Here is a 14,844-nt window from a genome sequence, read left to right as displayed (position 1 = left end):
TCGAAGACATTCCCCTTCACATGGTGTAATAGAAAGTGGGACCCGGTGTTAAGCTCGATTTTCAAACAGTTCCCACCTGTGATGGAGCAGCAATCTCTGGTTTTTAAACTTTGCCCCATGAGCTATTATTCTTGATGAAGCTCCGCTCTGCAGACAATTAAGACACTCCTGGGAGACGTGAAGGGAGCATTCGGGTTCACAAATGACTACGAAAAACGAAGTAATTATACGTCTCTGGAACGCTTTCACTGGTTAGTATTCTGTCCTAGCCGGGCCGCCGTAGAAACCGCAGTCGAGCTCTGAGGCAATGCAAAGATCACTGGCTGCTCCATTACATGAACGAGCTCGTCAGCTATAGGTCAGAAAAATCTGCATGCACTGCAGCTGACGGTACTCCAGACTTCCCAGAATGTTCGTGCAGAGGATCAATTATGCATCACTTGATCTGAAAGGCAAATCTCACAGCTGCCAATGGGGAGACAGTTCAAATGGCAGAATTGTGTTTTACTTGAATATTGGAAAAGCTGCTCAGGAACAAGGCCCGAGAAGACATCTCTTCATTACTACTTCATAAATCCACATGCGCCCAGCTGGAATGGCCAAGGTGACAACATTGACTATATTAAATCATAATAAATAATTAAGTCTACGTCATGCATTCTACAAACAAGACTAACCCGTCATATGCCTCACTACATGGATTTATTTAATGCTAATATGGCTGGCAATAGCGGTTACTGGTCCCATTGTAAGTAAGTAGTAAGTAAAAGTTTATTGTTTCTGATTAATTAAAACCATTACAAAAGTTCATATTAGATACACATTTCATCAATTGAATTTTTTTTTAAAAGAAGAGAAAGAGAGATCTTAATTGTTAAGAAAATGCAATAATTATAAGATAAGAGTTTAAGAAATGTCCATAATTCCTTATTTTTCTGAGCCACCATCGTCTGTTTTGGATTGTTTGAGCATGACTAGTTTCATAAATTTTACCAACAATCCATTCAGTTGTGGGAGTCTTGGGTCACAGCATGCGATGACTGCTTGTCTCCGTGTACGTATACTATGTTAATTAAAGGTGGTTTTCAAGAGAGCTACTCTTTCCTCTTTTAGCTTCTTGCAGGAGCATAACAAATGTTCAATATCTTCTTTCCCTGCGCCGCACAGCCAACATATAGTCCCGCAGTTCCTTCTCAGCCATGGTTGTAGGTGGGGTATGGCTGGTAAAATTCCTAGCCTGTGTTTTAAAAAGACTTCTTTTGATTTCCTGCACTACCCCAGTCCGAAGTAAGCCTGTAACCCAGGTGATTTGTAGGTTCTCAAAATCATCCATGCGTGGCGCCTATGGGCAAAGGTAGATTTATCCTCTATAAAGGAAAGTCTCTTTATGCTCTTGTTGACTACACGCTTGAATTGTGCATGCGGTAGAGAGATTTCCCATAGTTCTTTTAAACCTGTGATCGCTAGTGACTACTCTAAATATTTTTTTGCAGTCCCATTGGAATTACGAGATCTGTGGGAACATCACTGTTCGGTTATGTTTCACCTGTAGAGTTTAAGGGCCTGATTTCTATGTTACTGCAACAGCGATGAACTTCCCTCCCCACCAAAAAAGTGGTTGCCCTCGTGATTTATATGTGGGTGGAACTTGTTTGGCTACGGCTGTGACTACTCCATCTTGCCGTAGCCAAACCTCAACGGCGGTCCTTGCTCTGTTGGGCTGACCTAGAATTGGCTATATGTACATCTGCCCAACTAGGATGGGCGGACATATAAATATTTTTTTTACTGTCCCGTCACCACCAGGCTAACCCTGGTGGTGAGGGACACTAAGAAAGAAATATTGCCCATAGGAGATGACTCCCAGGGCAAGAAGTGGGATATTTTTCTCTTTTTTCTTAACGAAAATCCTGTTCCTGGATTTTCATTTTTAATATAAAAAAGGAATCCAGTTTGGTGCAAGCCTCCATCTAGTTGATGGGGCCCTTGCACCAAACCGTTAAGAGCATTGACCAGAACCGCTGTGACAATGGTTCCTGTCAATGCTTTAGAAATGACCGACAGCTTGGTAGTCATTTATAAATCTGGCAGGTGGTCCCTCCACCACACAATGGAGTAATTTACTCCATCACCCAGGCAGAACAACAGGCCGTCCACTAGAATATAAAGCAGACCATGAGTCTTTGGGTGATACTCAAGAGCAAAATGAAAAGTTGCCAGGGGAATTGGACCTGAAAAAAACTATTCCCGCAGCAATTTCTCCTTTTGACGGGGACCATCACGGTATCACTTGTAACCTAATTTCTTAATTCAGAATTATTTAATATATTTTATTTCATTATATGATTGATATTTATCATGCAAATTATGTAATACTGAATTATTTTCATTGTATATTATTTGCAACCTGTTCGGTTTGTAGGGGTATAGGGTGGGAAGTTAATTAAGTAATAATTAAAGAACTATTCATTGTTAATTTTTTTTTTTATTCCTTTGTAACGGTGTAATTCATGGAATCCTTCTTCATTTTACTTATGTTTTAGTTGGAGGCTGCTAGGTTTGTAGGGGTATAGGGTGGAAAGCTAATTAACTAATAATTGAATAACAATTATTATGGTAACCAAAATGAAACCCAACTCATAAAAAGAGTAAGAAAGCATTGTGAACGGCTGCCATATTGACATAATGGTTTCATACATACAATTTGGAGAAATCCTGGGACTTATAAACAAGAGGCCTGCAGCGCCAGAGCATCACCTTTTTGACGCTCCAGTGGTGCAGACCTCTCAGTCATATCTATGAGGTGATGCAAAGCCACCTTGCATGGCTTTGCACAGCCTCATAGATATGGAGTAAGGCAAGGTAGAGCAAAGCTCTGCCCTGCTTTACACTGTGTCAAGGAGGTGTTCCATGGGCTTTGCAGTGGTTTTCCCCATCCACCATCCATGGATTTGGACTCTGCCCCAGATTTACATCACATAAACTTGAGCAGTGCCATAAACGTATGCCGCCCCAGAGCAGACATAACGAGGAGAAATCGTTTAATTTCTCCTCTGTTTTCCTCTTTCCAAGTGTGCTACATTATGCAGCACACATAGAAAGAGGAAAACACCTTGCATGATTGTTTTTGTGCAATTTGGTGCCTCTTCATGCACAAAAGCAATCATGCCACAACACAGACGCCCTCGCACCATGCCTGCATTGGTGCAATCCTGCAAATTGTGCGCCGACGCTCGCGGAAAGAACAGGAATGCACCATATCTTGTAAATAAGGTGCACTCCTGCCCTTTAGAATTGGCACAGGGCAGCGCATCAAAATGACTTGCGGTGCTACCCTATGCCAACTCTTTGTAAATGAAGCCCTCTTTAAAACAAAAATAATAATCATTGATACTATGAGACACACTCTTTCACCTTATACATTGCTACAGGATACAATGGATCTTTCAGATCGCTTCATGAGTTGACCCTCAGGCTTTCCAAATATTCACCCACCGACTTCCTGTATGTATAATGCACTAAGTTTTATATGATGCATTTGCTTTTAATGTTGATTTTGTGATTCGAACTGTTTTTTTCATATCATACACAGAAATGTTTTACTCCAATATGGCCTGTTCACTTCTCTTCTCACTTTCTCCCAGGACTTTTCTGATCCTTGGAATGATATATGGTTATGAGTCTGTTCAACACGGTGATGTAACCAAGGCCAATTGACAGCCAAAACACATCAACGTTTCTTGTTGAATAAAACTCTCAGCGCGGAACTGGCCATGCATGAGCGTCTTCACTGATATTTATTCCGAGATAGATATTTATGTATGTATATATATATATATATATATCACGCTATGAACAACCTTGATCCACATGTTGAGAACTAATTACTAAAAGCACCGGAGTAGACGGACGTCTGAGCCAGCTCCTAGTCACTGCTTGGGGTACTTTACCCCTAGAGCCAAAAATAAGCAAGGATGAGAATAGCCACGAGGAATTCCTCTAGTCACGACAAGAACTAGTAACAAGGGCACTAGTCCCTTCACTTTTTCAACCAAGCCGACTTACAACTATGGCACCAGTCCTGTATCCCTCATAAGAAAGTCTCTCAGAGGTTACGATTTCCTTTCACTGCAGTTAATTACCCTTAATACTCCTTAAAACTGCAAATGTGAAACAGATTTCCAATATTATTATTTCAAAACAGTTTTTCACTATTTTTGTTTATCACAAAAATTATGTTATAACATTTCTTCTATGCCTATGATAATTTGATGTGCACGTACCTTTAAAACAAATGCAAATGCAGGCGGTGGTCATGTGACTAAGACCACGGATGTTGTCGAAACACTTCGTCCTTACCTGCTGTACCGAAAATAAACTGCTACAACTGACCGAGTGGGCTTGTGTGATTTCTTTGCATGCAAATTGCTTTCCTGTGGAATATATATATATATATATATATATATATATATTACCTACTGGCGGTCGCCAGTAGGTAGTTATAGTTAGGACCCTGTTTCCATAGGAAAACCGCAACATTCTATTTGGAATAACTTTGGCGCCGGTCGACGAATCCTCGCGAAATTTTCAAAACTAATGGGGCGCTACGCTCCGCTCCTACCCTAAAGTCTCGGGGGGATTCGTCAAGCAGGGGCTGAGAAAAAAGGGGGGTCCCAAAACGCGTTTTTCCCATGCATTTTTCCATAGGACCTTTAGACACAGCTACAGCCCGAACGGCTGAACAGAGTTACTTGAAATTTGGCAGAGAGGTAGTCTACAGGTCAAGGAAGTGCCTTTTGTAGGTCTGTTGTAAATCTGTTCAGTAGTTCCTGAGAAAATAGCATTTAAATCAATATATATATCTGTGGCAGCTTACGGTGCGCTTACCGTGCGCTTACGGTAAGCTTACCGTACGCGTACGGTGCCGTGCGCGAGCGCGATTCTGATTGGCTGTTACAGCTTAGTAAACATTCGAATCGGTCGAAACCAGGAAGCGGCGGCCGCCATTTTCTCTCTCGCACTCTGAGGGGGGGAGGAAAAACAAAGGTTGAAAACATGTAAAGGGGCATGTTAGACAGCTCCTAACCACCTACCCCTGATTAAGGTGTCCTAATAGAACCCCCAAAGCAAAAAATGCAATTTTAATTTTTTTCGGAAAAACGCCGATTACGCTTACCGTATGCGTACGGTAAAAATTTAATATAAAAAAAAACTATCCACACTTTCCCACACCCGTGTGCAAAATGTGCCCGCAGGGCACCTTTTGTCCATGGCTTATTTAACTTCAGGACCAATTAATAGATTACCTTTCACAACGAAGCGCATAATATGTCCTCCGTGTGCGGACGGTGCGCGAAGCGCATCGTGCGTACATGGCCCATCCAGCGTAACGTGGGCACGCGGTGTGCGTAGCGCACTGCGTGCCCACCGTGCGTGCACGGCACTAGCTGCGTAAAGTGGGCGCGCGGTGCGCGAAGCGCACCGCGTGCTCACTGTGCGCGCACGGTGCGCGAAGCGCACCGTGCGCGCACGGAACGAACTGCGTTAATTGGGCGCGCACGCCACGAACGGCGTAAAGTAACTTAGCATTTAAAAAACCGTACAAATTCACTGAAAAAACCATAGGTTTCACACACGTTATAGTTAGGAATTAGCATTTAAAAAACCTTGCAAATTCACTGAAAAAACCATAGGTTTTACACATGTTATAGTTAGCTGGACATTTTACTGATAAAAAACCATTGAAATTCCCCCGTTATAGTTAGTGCAGGCAACTATAACTCACGCGACCGCAATCCTCTGCTGATGACTTATGTGTCTTTATGAAAAAAAAATATATTTGTAATATATGTATAGCTAAAATTTAATGGAAGAAGACATGGGCAAATAAGTGTCTAAATACAGTATTAGCATCAGCAGAGGATTGCGGTCGCGTGAGTTATAGTTGCCTGCACTAACTATAACGGGGGAATTTCAATGGTTTTTTATCAGTAAAATGTCCAGCTAACTATAACATGTGTAAAACCTATGGTTTTTTCAGTGAATATATACATATACACACACAGCCCTGTCCTGGGGTGGGCACACCAGGACATGGCAGGAGCCAGCCATGGAGGGCAAAGTGGCCCGCCTCCTTGCTTGTATTATTGCCTACCCGGGGGAGGTGGCGGTCCCCAGAGCCAAGAACGGCCCCTTAGGGGGGCCACATGGCTCCCACTCCTATTTATAAAAATAGATTTTGACCCTGGGGAGGTGGTGGTCCTTGAGGCCCCCATTTCAAGATGAAACAGTCCTGTGGAAGTGTTGCTTCCCGGACATGAGGGGTCCATGTGGCCCAGATTTCATTGGTATTAACCCCGGGGAGGTGGCAGTCCCCGGAGTGTCAGGGGAGGCTATGAGGGCCTCCCCCGCATTCTTTTAATAAATAGTCCTAGGTAGGTGGCAGTTCCCAGGGCTTTTATAAAGCCTTCAATCAATCAATCAGGGTTTTATAAAGCGCGCTATTTACCCATGAGGGTCTCAAGGCGCTTGGGGGGGTGCAGCTCCGGATCAGTTGAAGAGCCAGGTCTTGAGGCTCTAGGGGAGTGGCTGATGTTGACTAGAAGCTCATTCCAGGTCTTTGCTGCGACGTAGGAGAAGGCTCTTCTGCCTGCTCTGATTCTGCGGAGTAGAGGTTCCTTTTGGGTGCGTGGAAGGAGACTCTCTCCTTGAGGTATTTGGGTCTGATGTTGTGGAGGGATTTGTAGGCATGGGTGAGTAGCTTGAAGGTTACTCTCTTCTTGACGGGGAGCTAGTGGGGTCTCGTAGGGGCTGGGTCATGTGCTCTATTGTGGGGTTCCGAGGATGAGTCTGGCTGCGGTGTTCTGCATGGTTTGGAGCTTGTTTAGCAGGGTTCTGTTGATTGCGGCGTAGAGGACGTTGCCGTAGTCCAGTCTGCTGGTTATGAGTGCTTGGGTGATGGTCTTTCTGCATTCAGGGGGATCCACCTGAAGGTCTTGCGGAGGATGCAGAGGGAGTTGAAGCAGGTGGAGGCGACGGCGTTGATCTGGCGGGTTATGGTGAGGGAGGAGTCTAGGATGATGCCCAGGTTTCAGGTGTGGTCTGATGGGGTGGGTGGGCCTCCGAGGGCGGGAGGCCACCAGGTGTTGTCCCAGGTGGTGGGGGAAGGTCCAAGGACAAGGACCTCTGTCTTCTCCGAGTTGAGCTTCAGGCAGCTGTTGTTCATCCAGGCTGCGACGTCCTTCATCCCTTCCTAGAAGCAGGGTCTGGTGTCTTCGGGATTCTTCATGAGGGAGAGGATGAGCTGGGTGTCGTCGGCGTAGGATACTATGCTAAGCCCATGCTGTCAGGCGAGGGGGGCCATGTAGATGTTGAAGAGCATGGGGTTGAGCGAGGATCCTTGTGGTACTCCACAGTTCATCTCTGTGGGTTCCGAGAGGAAGGGTGGGAGTCTGATCCTTTGGGTTCTGCTAGAGAGAAAGGAGCGGATCCAGTCGAGGGTGGTTCCTCATATACCGGCGTCGTGGAGTCTGGCTGCGAGAGTGCGGTATGAGACAGTGTTTAAGGCTGTGGAGAAGTCTAGTAGGATGAGGGCTACAGTGTGGCCCTGGTCGAGTAGCATGCGGATGTCATCGGTGGCGGTGAGGAGGATGGTCTTGGTGCTGTGGTTGCTACGAAATCCAGACTGGGAGGAGTTGAGGATGGTATTCTTTTCGATGAAGGTGGTCAGCTGGGCGTTGATGAATCTCTCAGTGACTTTGGCTGCGAAGGGAAGGAGAGAGATGGGCCGGTAGTTTTTCAGGTCCGTCGGGCCGGCTGAGGGTTTCTTAAGGAGGGGCTTGATCTCTGCCCGCTTCCAGTCATCGGGAAGTTGCCGGATTAGAGGGAGGCGTTGATGGTCTAGCCTAATTCGGTTGCTATGGCGGCGGCGGATGCTCTGTGGTAGATGTGCAGCAGGCAGGGGTCTTTGGGAGCTCCTGAGTGGCTGTTCTTCATGATCGTGTCAGTGTCTTCGGTGGTAGCAGGTTTCCAGGTGGTGATGATGGGCTGGTTGTTGGTGGTGGAGAGGGGGGTGGTGTCCGGAGTCTGTTCGCTGAAGTTGTCATAAAGGGCCTTGATTTTCAGCTGGAAGTAGGAGCTGAGCTTGTTGCAGAGGTCCTAGGATGGTGTGATGTCCGTGGCTTTGCTGGGGGTTTGGTGAACTGCTGTATGACGTTGAAGACTTCTGTGTTACTGGCATTGGTGTGGATTTTGTTCTTGATAAATGTCCGCTTAGTGGTGTGAGAAAGTGCCATCTTTCTTATATGGTATGCCCCCACTTTTTGCTGAATTGCTGAATGTACTTTGACTGAGTGTGCCCTGGACTCCTGCCAATCAGGTGCCCAGGGACTATGTTCCTTCCCTAAAAACCTCAAACCCATATTGGCAAACCCTGGCCACATGTCAGCCCCAGGTAAATGGTACCCTAGGTACTCAGGGCCTTGTGACCAGGGAAGGCCTCTAAGGGCTGCAGCACCCATTGTTCCACCCTTAGAGGCCCTGTACCCTAACACACACACACTGCCCTTGCAGGCTGAGTGTCTGGGTACAAGATAAAACAAAGAGTCGACATGGCACACATCCCTGTGTGCCATGCCCACCACCTACACTGCCCTGGCATACATCAGCCACCCATCTAGCTGGGTGCCCTATGCCAGTGGTGTGGGCACAGGAGCATGAGCCCTGTGCCCCTACAGTACCCAGGTCCATTCCTGGGCACTGTAAGTGCAGTGCTGCCATTTAAGAGTACATGGTGCTGAGAGCTTGTCAAACACGAACTTCACAGCACCATAATGGCAACACTGAAGACAGAGAAGTTTGGTATCAAACTTCTCAGCACATTAAACCCGCACTGATACCAGTGTGGGTTTTAATGTACCAAGCACCACAGAGGGCATCTTAGAGATGCCCCCTGAAACCTAACCTACAATCCACGTCTGGTCTGGGAGGCTGCCTAGGCTGCCACACAGCAGACATGTTGCTGGACCCCTGGGTAGGAGAGCCCCTGCTCTCCTGGGCATGCAACAATGCACATCCTGGGCGAGGTGCGAGATCTCCTCCCCCAGGATGGACAGGGGGAAGCTTCAAAGGCATGCCACCCCTGTGAGCTTCCCCAGGCCACTTGCAACCCCCACTCTGGCGGGAAGCCTGGACGGAAACCCCAAATAAGGACAGGGGATGTGCCAGCCTGCCAACTCCACTCCTCAGGTGAGGGAGGCGAGGTGAAGCACATCTCCGGACGCTTGCCATCTTGAAGATGGGAGGCCCTACCCAATAAGGACTAGGCTACTGCCCCCCTCCCACAGGAGAGTGGCAGAATAGGGGGTGTACCCACCCCAGGACAGGGACCCATTGGTCCCTGCCCTTTACCTACCTATAACGCCCCTAAATCTAGTATTTAAGGGCACCCTGAACCTTCGTTCCCCAGATTCCAAAATAGAAAGAAGAGCAAGAAGAAATAAGATCTGCCGTGCAGCTGCTAAGAAGAGGAAGACACCAACTGCTTTGGCCCCAGCCCTACCAGCCTGTCGACCCTCGAACCTGCTCTTGCTACAACCCGGCACCTCTTGTGGCTAGCAACCTCACAAACCCCGGAGGACCTGGCTACCTTCTGGCTCTAAGCACCTGGAACTCCCATGAGCAGAGGCTCTGCTCAAACTCAGCATCTAATCCCTGGTATCAGCCCAGAACCGCGAACCCTGCACACTCTGCACCCGCCAAGCCTGGCCTGTGCCGGAGTGAACAAAGACCACGAGGACGACCCCCCGGCGACTGTGACCCCGAGTCCGGCACCCAAGGACTTCCCCCGACGCTCCTGACGACGCCTGCTGCCTCAGAACCAGGTACTCCCCCAACCGCGATCAACAGAGGGTAAGATTTCCCAACACCAAAAGGCACCCCTGCACCCGGCGCCCTGCGGCCCCCTGTGCCCAACTCCTGGGTACCTACCTATCCTCCAACTACCCAACTTACCTCTCGAAGTGGTGGTGGCACCTGAAGAATCTTCGTCCCTGAGCTTGCAGTCTTTTTCCAAACCGGAGCTTTCCCATTGAAATCAATTGAGCCCCCGAAGGCTCAAAAGCCTTCGGGGGCACCCGAAGGCTTTTGCCGCCCGAGTGGCCCTGGCAGTGTAACCTTTGCACCTATCTACTTCCCCATTTGCCCTGAGCAAGTTACCAGGAGCCCAGCTCCCACAGCCGCGTGGCCTGCTAGTCAGCAGCCACCAACCAAGGCCCCCCTGCCTCCCATAGGATAACATTGGGCCTAACTCACTCTGCACCCGGCTGCCCCTGCGCCGCTGAGGGTGTAACAACTGTACCTACCTGACCCTGGGAGACCCCTGAGTCTGAGCCCAGAACCTTAACTCTGCCAGTCGAGTACTTACCCAACAGCCAATAACTCAATTTTCTCCATAGGGTAACATTGACTGGTTTCTTCTGAAATTTCTTCGGTGTGGAGTATCTAAGACTTAAATTATTCACCAAAAATCAGCCGAGTAACGAAAACGAAAATACTCACCAGCTTTTAGGAGAGATCCCAGTGCTGGATCTTGGTGCCCAGCACTGACCCTGAAAAATATTCACAACCGTACTTACCAGTAACCCAATTTTCTTCCATAGGAAACCATTGACTGTTTTTCTGTGAAATTTCTTCTGTGTCGATTTTTGCAAAGTCTAAATGTTCTTTAAAAATCGTGCTAACTGTGAAAACGTAATTACTTACCTGTTTTAGATAGAGGTCCCAGTACTGACTCTAGGCACCCAGTACTGGAGTACAAAAGTAACGATAACATACTATACCTGCAACTTGAATTTTCTTCCATAGGGAATCATTGACTGTTTTCTATGAAATTTCTTTTAAGTGTCAACTTTTAAAATAGCAAAATATTATCTAAAAATCCTGGTAGTAACTAAGTCGAGTTTTCTCACTTGTTTCTAAGAACTGTCCCAGGACTGAATCTAGGATCCAGTCCTGGAATTACGAAAGTAAACCTGAGAGTAATCTATTGCAAATAACTTGAAACTTCCATTGAACTCAATGCATTATTGTGTTTAAAATTGTGTTGCCTATTGCAACAACTTGTAAATATCTACAAAAGCCAATAGCATATTGCAACAGTATTTACCTAAAGCATCTCATTCTGAGAAAGTATATTTTAATACCTATTGTTGGTTCTAAAATAAAACAAGCATATATTTTTTATATATAAACCATTGGCCTAGAGTTCAGTTATTGAGTGTGTGAAACCATTTGCTGACTGAGTGTGTACAACAAAATGCTTTACACTGTCCTCTGATACTGCCTTACTGCTCGACCAAGCTACCACTTTAGAGAGTAAGTTTATATCTAACTTTAGCCTCTGCCAAACCTCTGGGGACTGTGGACTCTGTATACACTGTACCTATTTTGGAACAGTATATACAGAGCCACTTTCTCACATTGGTGGAACAGAGGTGGAATACAAACTTGCATTTGTTGGACTACTTAGTTACCATCTGATCACACAACAGAACTCTTGCCTTTAGAATTCTGATTGGTCTTTTCCAAGATACTAAAAGTCTTGTCAGGGCCTTGTTTAAGTCCCATTAGAATTTTAGAAAAATAAAAGTCACTAGTCACTATAGTCAGGGTAGAGGATTAGAACTGTCAGGTTAGAATGACTCAAACAAACCCAGCTATTAGTGAAAATAATAACATGGACCTGGGGGAGGAGCTCGACCTCACACCTTACTTACACTTGTCTTTCAAGGACTTGAGGTCCCTATGCAAACATAAAAATATACCAATGGGCCTGCATCCAACCAAACTAGGGCTCAGGAGTTCTTGGCTGAGTATGCTAAGGACCACCCATCTGAACATGGTGATGGCCAGTCAGATGAGGAAAGGGAAGACGAAGGGATGGATAATGACCCCCCACACTATTCTCTAGGGAGGAGAAGGCACCCATACCCTTCAATCCAAGAATTAGCATCTGGGAACCTAGGGATCACGAAGGTGACCCTGGTACCAGAGAGATCACTGGGGAACCCACCAGTGAAGAGGACAGCCTTTTAGCAAGGCTGGCCAAAAGATTGGAGCTAGAGTCCAGACTCCTGGCTCTAGAAAAAGAAAGGAGAGAGATGGGTTTAGCACCCATCAATGGTGGCAGCAATAATAAAAATAAGGATAGGGAGGAAACTTCTGATCCTAAGATCCCCAAAGGGATTGTCCCTAAATTTGAGGAAGGTGATGACATCACCAAATGGTTCACAGCCTTTGAGAGGGCTTGTGAAATAAGAAGAGTAAAGAAACCTCTCTGGGGGGCTCTCCTGTGGGAACTGTTCTCTGGTAACTGCAGAGACAGGCTTCTGACCATCTCTGGGCCAGAGGCAGGATCCTATGACCACATGAGGAAGACTCTGATTGAGGGATTTGGATTCACTACTGAGGAGTATAGAATTAGATTCAGGGGGGCTCACAAAGCCCAGACCCAGTACTGGATTGACTTTGTAGACTTCTCAGTAAAGACACTGGATGGTTGGTTAGCTGGACATGGTGTGCAGGATTTTACTGGATTGTACAATTTATTCATGAAGGAACATATATTAAGTAACTGCACAAATGAAAAGTTGCATCAGCATTTGGTAGACCTAGGTCTAATTTCTCCCCAAGAATTGGGAAGGAAGGCAGACCACTGGGTCAAGACTAGGGTGACAAGGACAACCAATGGGGGTGACCAGAAGAGAGTGGTCACAAAACCTCCCCAGGGGAAAGGTGGTGAGAATCTCCAAGATAAAAAGTCTGAGTCTTCCAAAGGGCCCCAAAAACCTGTTCAGGGGGGTGGGACCCAACCTACTCCCTATGTGCCTCAACCCTATAGGGGGAAAAACTTTGATCCCTTAAAGGCCTGGTGTAATAACTGTAAGAGGTCAGGACACCTAACTGTAGATAAATCTTGCCCCCACAACCAAGCCCCTAAGGCACCCAGTATAGCTACTCCAGGGGCAGCAAGTATACAGATGGGATCAGAAGTGTACCCTGAGCAAATCCGGGGACACACTGAGGCGGGTCTAGTCTCACTGGGGGAAGTGGAGTTTGCCACTGTAGCTGTGTGGCCACCCAACTTAAAGAAATATTTGCAGTACCCCTGGGTGAATGGGACTAGGGTAGAAGCTCTGAGGGATACAGGTGCCAGTGTCACTATGGTGAAAGACACACTGGTTTCCCCTGAGCAATATTTGATTGGGAATTCCTACCCAGTCATCAATGCTGACAGTGTCACCACTAGTCATCCCATGGCCATGGTGACCTTAGGCTGGGGGGGGGGGTTACTGGCCTGAAACAGGCAGTGGTCTCTCCAAAGTTGCCAGCTGCATGTCTGCTTGGAAATGATCTGGAAACCTCATGCAGCTATGCTGGGCATCCCTGAATTGGTGTGTGTGTAAACCAGAACACAGAGCAAGAGGAAGGGTGAAAAAGTAGGCCTGGAGCCTGAAATAATGGCCCAACCAACCAAGAGTAAAGGTAAGAAGACTGGGGAGCCAGTTTCTGTACAGCAGGACATTCAGGATCCCTCTCCACAGGGACAGGATTTGGATACCCCTGAGGGAACTGAGCCCATGGAACTTGACCCTTACCAGGTTGAACTCTTGGGGCCAGGGGGACCCTCTAGGGAAGAGCTGTGCCAGGTTCAGCGAGACTGTCCCACTCTTGAAAGCCTGAGGCGGCAAGCTGTTTCAGAAGCAAAGGGAGATGTCAGTGGTACCCACAGAGCTTATCAGGAAGAGGGATTAATGTATGCTGAGGCAAGAAACCCCACTCCTGGAACTACCAGGAGGGTGGTAGTGCCACAGAAGTACAGGGAGTTCCTCCTAACTTTGGCTCATGACATCCCCCTGGCTGGACATCTGGGGCAATCCAAAACGTGGGGAAGGCTAGTTAGTCACTTTTACTGGCCCCAGATGCACCAAAAGGTGAAGGAGTTTGTCAGCTCCTGTGTTACCTATCAAGCCAGTGGCAAGACAGGTGGCCACCCAAAGGCCCCCCTAATCCCACTACCAGTGGTGGGGGTGACCTTTGAATGGGTAGGAGTGGACATTGTGGGTCCACTTGAACCTCCCACAGCCTCAGGAAACAAATGTATTCTAGTGGTAGTGGATCATGCTACTAGGTACCCTGAAGCAATTCCACTTAGGACTACTACAGCTCCTGCAGTAGCCAAGGCCCTCCTGGGTGTCTTCACCAGGGTAGGGTTTCCTAAGGAGGTGGTTTCAGACAGAGGTTCCAACTTCATGTCTGCTTACTGACACACATGTGGAAGGAGTGTGCAGTGCAGTACAAGTTTACTACATCCTACCATCCACAAACCAATGGCCTTGTTGAGAGATTCAACAAGACATTGAAAGGCATAATCATGGGTCTCCCTGAAAAACTCAAAAGGAGATGGGATGTCCTGTTTAGGGGTGGGCGGAATTTGCGGAATTAACCTTCGCAAATTATCGCGAGAATGTTTAAAATTATCGCAAACAAGCAGAAATATCGCGAAGATGCGGAAGTTTTTTTCCGGCATGTTCGCGAGATTTTCTGCATGGTTGCGGGTCGCCAACTTACCCATGTGGTTGCTTGCGGGCGCGGCCATCTTGTTTTGAGTTGTTCTCGCGGTGCATGATCGCGAAAAGAAAGACGTGATCGCGCGACGCATGACGTCACTGCGGGCGCGAACTGTCGCGAGACAGCGCAAATGGCTAAAAACAATACAACTTCTCATGGAGAACGCGACCGGATCAAGAAAACTTGTCGGCGAACGCAGGGATTCAGGTAAGGCGA

General features: G+C 47.1%; 1 protein-coding gene across 1 annotated transcript in view; it reads left to right on the top strand.

Moving 5' to 3' along the window:
- The first annotated feature begins 457 nt into the window (after nt 1–457).
- Nucleotides 458–14,844, top strand: part of LOC146785724 (uncharacterized) — a 43,258-nt gene continuing 28,871 nt past the window's right edge. The window contains exon 1 of the mRNA XM_085633566.1: nt 458–604. Within this exon, the coding sequence (XP_085489692.1) occupies nt 581–604 (24 nt within the window). The 5' untranslated portion in view covers nt 458–580. The remainder of the gene's footprint in view (nt 605–14,844) is intronic.

The sequence above is a fragment of the Triturus cristatus genome, chromosome 11, assembly GCF_964204655.1.
Source record: "Triturus cristatus chromosome 11, aTriCri1.1, whole genome shotgun sequence".
In the NCBI taxonomy this organism is placed as follows: Eukaryota; Metazoa; Chordata; class Amphibia; order Caudata; family Salamandridae; genus Triturus; species Triturus cristatus.
The sequence above is the reverse complement of the archived record's forward strand: the minus strand, read 5'-3'. Positions and strand labels throughout refer to the sequence as shown.